This window comes from Cyprinodon variegatus, unplaced genomic scaffold, assembly GCF_000732505.1.
Source record: "Cyprinodon variegatus isolate N-32 unplaced genomic scaffold, C_variegatus-1.0 Scaffold7, whole genome shotgun sequence".
In the NCBI taxonomy this organism is placed as follows: domain Eukaryota; kingdom Metazoa; phylum Chordata; class Actinopteri; order Cyprinodontiformes; family Cyprinodontidae; genus Cyprinodon; species Cyprinodon variegatus.
The window spans coordinates 3,012,442-3,019,205 of NW_015150460.1; the positions used below are offsets into that span (position 1 = coordinate 3,012,442).

The following is a 6,764-nucleotide window of genomic DNA, read 5'->3' on the forward strand; positions in this document are numbered from 1 at the left end:
CAGAGATCATGATCCTGGGTGTGTTAATTCATGAGTTGAATACTTTTTCTCCCTGTTCTTTCAAATTCTTCCCGTTTACCTCGACTTGTTGCTTTTCCTCAGCTGCTGTTAAGGTGATTTTGGTTTAGATTTAAAAAGGCAGTGGACATAACAAGCTCCAGGTCACATTGTCATCTTCATGTCGGCGCTCTTTATAGCCCCGTTAATGCTCCAACACAAAGCTGAGGTGTGTGAAGACAGACACGCGTCTATGAATAAGTGTTGAGTTGATGCACGCAGCTACATGTTAGAGCTGTCATGGCTATAAAACACAACTCTGTGATCAGATGGCTGATAAAACCCACTCAGCTCTTCTTAGTCCATAAAATAATCCCATAAAGAGGACACATTTCAGCCTATTTATAGTTTTATATATATATAGTTAAAATGTGGGGGAGAAGGACAAAGGAGGAAAAAACGTTGCTTCCATAAATCATATTAAATATTCATGCAGTTTGTTGGTTCAACTCCCATTGATTATGTATTTGAAATAGTGAATGTGAGTTTTTAGGTAAAGCTGTGTGCAAATACACAAACAGCAGAAGAAGGAATTAATATTTAATACTTTATTCAACTGCAGTCTATTAAAATAATAATAAAAAAGCAATATTTCCCACATTGTCTAAGTTTTAGATGCAATCCAAAACCAATTAGGAAATCCTTTCTCTGTGATTTTATTAATTTATGCAGGCAAAGAGGCTTTGAAAAGCTTAATTTATTCTACTAGCATAATAATACACTAGAAAACATTAAATAATAATTCATATCTTCATATCTATTCAAAGTCGGAAAATACCAAAAGTTAAAAAAATATATATCTTCTCTTTAATTCACTCTAATTCTCTCACTAAAAATTCAGAAAAAAACAAATATACAATCCTAAAAAGGTGTTTACCACCTTACATATTTTATTTTATTCTATCACTGCTTACTTTTGCATAAAAATAGCTAAACTTTATTATCAACCAAAATAAACTCAAGTAAAAAGTTTTAATAAACTAGTTTAAATGTTCAGATTAAGGGTTAAAGGATGAATTGGGCTCAACAGAATAAAAAAAAATCCCTTAATAGAGCTGCCCAACAACATTAAGCATGGTTAAAATAATCAAAATGCAAAACAAATACCTCTTAATTTAATCAGAATTATTTAATAAATCTAAATGGAGTCTGGCAGAAATTACGTTTTCTGATGTTTTTGATCCTAACAAAGATTTATGAAAAGTTATTCTGGTTTAAAACCGCTTTGCTGCTAAAAGAAAACGTCAAAGGAAATCGCATGTTTAGGACATTCCGGCAACTTATACAGTTTGTTGTTTATTAACACTCATCTACAAACAACTAAACTAAAAAAATGTCTATTCCAATAAGGGTAACTGGTTTATGTTTAAAGCAGACTTTGCTTATTGTCCTGTTTGTTTTATCATAATCATTATGGCAGCCTGAGACATTTCGGACAACAGTAAATTTGAATCGAAATGTAGAAAGAGAGGAGAGGAGCTATTACCAGAGTGCGAAATACGAAGGGGGGTCCGGGGGGGTTCAACCCCCCCAATTAACTCATGAGACCCCCTGAAAGCCTTAAAAGCAAAATTTAAAGGGGGTCTTAAATTGTGTCAAAAAATTTTAAATAAACATTTTTTTGTTACCAATGGTCACTAAAATATTTTTAAGCTCAACATGTCCAATATTTAAAATTCAAAACATTTATTCACAAATATGTTACATTTTTTGCCAAGTGGAGCCAGCCAATCCTGTTCGCGTATGCAAATTAGCCATGTGCTTTTCCGCAGGTATTGCGCAACAATCGGGAGATGGGGACCCCCCAAATATTGACAGGTATTTCGCACACTGGCTATAACTATAAACCCCTCTATGGGAGCCGCAGGATATATGCTTTTAAAATAAAAGTAATTAATTACTTTATATCCGATTATTCAAATGTTTCTTTAAAGCAATACAAATAAGTATAGTTCTGTTAGTAAACTGACTGTTTTAGGCAGCTGGGACCAGAGTTTCTGATTTGATCCGGAAGCAAGAACGGAAAAAAGTCAAGATATCAAATCTCTGCATCAGAGGAAGCAAACACACTTTAATCTGACAAACTCTGCACATCCCTTTATGATAAACGACTGAAAGAGATTTAACACAAACCGCTTTTGATGAGATTATCTACATAAGATAAAGAGTCACAATAAATACCGGTAGCTTTACTTTTGATTTAGTCCAACTTTAGATGGAAAAAGGAGGATGTGTCAAATTTTACAGCTGATTTAGGCATTATTTTTTTCCTTTTATCTAATACGGTAGGACACTAAAAAATTACACAAACAGGAAAATTTAAAAAAAGTTAAAATGCACACGAGAATCTTAAGAGCTTTGATAATTTCAAAAATATATAACCACAAATCAAATTCAAAATAAAAATATAGCCAGCAACAGGAATCCTAGATTAAATAAAACTAAGAGAGAAATTAGGAATAAATATGTTTTCTTAACAAGGCTCCAAATGGAAAGATTTAACAAATTTATCCTTAAATGGATTCTAAAAGTTTTTAAATCTAAAAGTTTATAAAATCACACAGACCGCATCTGGAATAAAATCATATGAGGCTTAAACTGCATCACGTTTATTGCATGTTTTTTTTTTTAGATTTCATATTTTCTCATTCAGCAAAGTTATAAAATTACCAGATAAAGAAAAAATGGAAATAAGGGAGAGATTTAAATACTATATAGATGCATTTGATTGTTAAAAACTGTAAATATGTTTCAGAAACATCCCTTCTCAGGGAGGCTCAGAAGGCTCGTAGTCCAACACAGGTTAGGCCTCAGCGGGCAGATGATGAGGCCTATAGTCCAGCTTTCATCACCGCATCACTCATTCTAATACCCTCTATAAATACAGGGCAGCTCTCACCGCTGAACCGCTCCCTCCTCACTATGTGCATCATCCCTCTTTCAAAGAAGCAGCCAGCGACACCAGGAACCACCCTGAAATCCAAACTGTGCATTGTGTGGAGGCTTGTGCAGCAGGGGTCCATGCCAGACGGAAATGGCAAACCAACACAGAGTTTCCATCGTCCTTCCTGGACTCCGCACGAGTCGCTTCAAGATCCCAATAAATCATGGAAAGTGGAAACCCAGACAGAAAAAAAGGGGAGAACCGAGGAAGTGAAAGGACGTGTTCTTAGAGTTCAGACCAGTTCAGAAAACTGGTGACCTTTCAGCACGCAGACTGGCGTGGTGCCACACCAAACAGTTGTTCTAATGTTAGCCCCCCCCCATCCACCGCCAGATACAGTTACAGCCTGAATATCGCCGGATATTATCACATGACCTGAGGCGCTTCATGGAACGATGGGACAACTGCTTTGGAGATGATGATATGTGGGTTAAATGCTGCTAACCTGCAGGTCGCCTCAGGCATCCAGGCAGCTGTTTATACGCCGACTCTCCAGCTGTTTGTGTGTCGCAGACCATTGAAATTAGAATTACATTAAAAATAAATAAACCTAACCTATTTAAGCAACCGTGCTCTTTATAGCACAGATTAGTCGACTCGTGCCAGTTTGTCGAGGACCATTTAGATCAGAACTTTGTAAATTTGACGGGATGCTTATTGGAAAGCTGCTGCTTTTCTCTCCTTATTCTAGTTTATGTTATATTAAAAAATCTCAGGAGGAAAATGAACTTGTGGACAGCAGGGAGGGAAACAACGTCCAGCTCATGATATAGACTCTTATTTAATCAAAATAATATAAATAAAGAACAGAACAAAAGCTAAAAAGATATCCTTTAATACGTTACTTTAACAGGAATAACTGCTCTGATTATTTAAAGGGATACCGCCGACTTTATGATCTATAGAGTTACGTATGCGAGTTATTTTAAATGATTCCTGAGGCCATTATACAGCGTTTGATGCTATCTGTGCTACGAGCGGGGCGGCCCTTTTGAAATACCGTCTATATAAGTTGGGAGAAGACGGATTGTCGTCGGCCAGGTCATGTGACCTGGAAGAACGTAGCGCTTTACGGCCACAGGCTCTTATATAGTCATGGAGCTAAAGCTTTTGCAGTAGTATTTTTTCGCCTGCTCTACTACTGGTCATGGCTGAGGGATGGAAAACCTTTAAACCTTAAAGAGACTAAAAAGAGAAACATAAAAGGAATCATGAGCGAGGAAAAACAAGAGTAGATCACGGAGAGGAGTTTATTACCTGGTAAGTTTTTACTTTGCTTCTAGCATACAGTCATATATCTTTGTTATAATTTAGCAAGTTTAGTAGAAGCAAAATGAGGACAGTTACAAGTCTAGCGCCCCTACTGGCCAAAAGTTACACAGTATGATTCAAGTTTAATTACTAAAAGCACCATTTTTTTTTTTTTTTTTTGCAGCTTTCAGTAACATACTGAACATATAAATGTAAATATTTCCCCAGAAATTTACATTTTGACTTGTTAGGACCTAAAATTTTAGCTGATGTTTTAGGGATTTTAGTTAATAGCCAGAGAAAACAGAGGAGAAACATCCACACTTTGTTAATATAAGTGGAGAGTCAATGTCAGTGTCAATTCCAAGATTTGGGAAACTGATAATGGGAAATAGGTGTGGACTTTGACTAGACCGCTCTAATAAGTGGAAAAAAACCTGTAACCATGGCTGTATGTTCAGAGCTGTTCATCACAACAGGGTAAATTCTATCGCTTAGAGAAAGCATTCCTGAAGCATTATGCTGCCATCACCGTGTTTAACTGTAGAAGCTGCATTACTTTCTCACTAACATGAAAGGCAAATTAACTTATACCAGTTTGAAAATACTTTTTTATATCACAAAATACAATGATTATAAAACAAACAATAATAAAGATTGATGATGTATAGATTTAAAGAATAGAACTTTAAGAAGCTAAATCTGTATAAATTAAGCCACGTTTGTTTTGGTGATCATGAAAAATATAACTAAAGCAAAATGTTAGTGATAGTTAAAGGAAAAAATTATTATATTTTATATAAACAACTGTTACTTTCTCTAATTTTTCATGTTTAATCATTAGAAGGAATATAAAAAAAGACCCTAAGATTCAGCTTTTTCATCTCTTAAATAAAATCTCACAAGTTGAAATATTTTTGCATGTTTTAACAATTTTTGAGCAAAAAACAAACATATTAAAACCGTATTAAGTTTAATATTTGAGTTTTTGTTTAAGGTTTTTTTTAGGGCTACATTTTATGATCTGCAAATATCTGATATAAAAAAATAATACATAAAATGTGAACAGATGAATTTAAGAAATCCTTAAAAAAAAAACAGAATTAATGTTGCTAAAATGAGTCACTTCAAACTAAGGGTTTATATTTCTTTTTTTAACTTAGAAGCAGGAAGGTAACATTAGTGGATGGACTGTCGTCATTTTCATTTTACACAAAGCCAGTAATAAAAGCTGCTATCCGATTCATCGGCTGCATTAGAACATCGTGTCAGTCTGCAGCCAAAGGATCACTCAGCTACACTCTACTTTTGTTTTCCTTAATTACTTCAGATCGCTCATTAGAGCCACTCTCTCCTAAAATACTCAGACTGCAAGACAGCGAGCCAAACAAAGAGCTTTTATCCTCACATCAAAGTAACTGTTAAAAATAGAAATAATATTTTTAGCTCATTTTAAGCCTCATCAAGTGAGCTCTGGCCCTGATTAAATGGTAGAAACAGTCGTAGCCTATAGTATAGAAAACGTTAGAGATAGAAACACGCTTTAGTATAAGTGAAAAATAAAAAGAAGAGGTTTTCCTGTGTTTTGAGGATATAAAAGGTGTTTTTCAATGTACCAATTTTAAGGAAGTTTAGAAGATTAAGTAAGAGTTTATTTTGTAAATCTCATAATTATTTTAGTTGTCTGGAGGCAAAGGAACATGGAATAAATTGATTAGGAGAGCAACTCTGCCCCCTGCTGGGCTAAATAAGAACTTTTACAGCTTGTTGACAGGAATAATCTGTAATCTTCAATTATTTACTGTTTTTTTTTTTTTAACCTATGACAAGGAAAAAAAAAAACATTTTTAATTTAATGGTTTAAAGTTTCCTCTCCATACAATAACATATGAGTCCCATGGTTGGATTGAATGATGGATGGATGGTCTTTCTTACCTGTTTGATCTTGCTGGTTACGGCTGAAGGCAGTTTCACTCTCATCTGCTCCGTATCTTTGATGGATGACGGGAAGCCGCTCAGGTAGGCCAGAGCCTGCATGTGGATTAAACCTGGAGCCTCTTTATCTGTCGTCTGAAAGAAAGACAATGAGGTGGAAGTGAATAAAAAAAGTTTAAAAAGACACTTTTAGTTTCCTCTTTAAGGATTTATACAGCTGTTAATCATATCTAGTAAAAATGAAACAGATATCCATTCATTAAAAAATATAAAAAAAGCTTGTAGATCCACCTTCAACAAAATTAAATCATAATCCTTTTTGCTACGACTATCAGTTTAGGCTGATCTGTTTTTCTGAACAGCTCTGATGAAGTTCAGTTAACACCATATTGCATTCTGGACTTTAAACTTAGCTGTTGCATAAACCTGATTCTTTTATTCTGCTGTATCCCTGTTAGTTCATCTGTCTAGTACCTGTCAGACTATAGTAGAATAGTTTGGTAAAAGTACAAGATGACAGGAGGTAAACATCCATCCATCTTACATCTTTCCATCCCTCATCCATCCAGATTAGGGC

General features: G+C 34.9%; 1 protein-coding gene across 1 annotated transcript in view; it reads right to left on the bottom strand.

Moving 5' to 3' along the window:
• gnptab (N-acetylglucosamine-1-phosphate transferase, alpha and beta subunits) overlaps positions 1 to 6,764 on the bottom strand; it is a 32,296-nt gene that overhangs the window by 17,801 nt on the left and 7,731 nt on the right. The window contains exon 7 of the mRNA XM_015376523.1: positions 6,188 to 6,322. Within this exon, the coding sequence (XP_015232009.1) occupies positions 6,188 to 6,322 (135 nt within the window). The remainder of the gene's footprint in view (positions 1 to 6,187; positions 6,323 to 6,764) is intronic.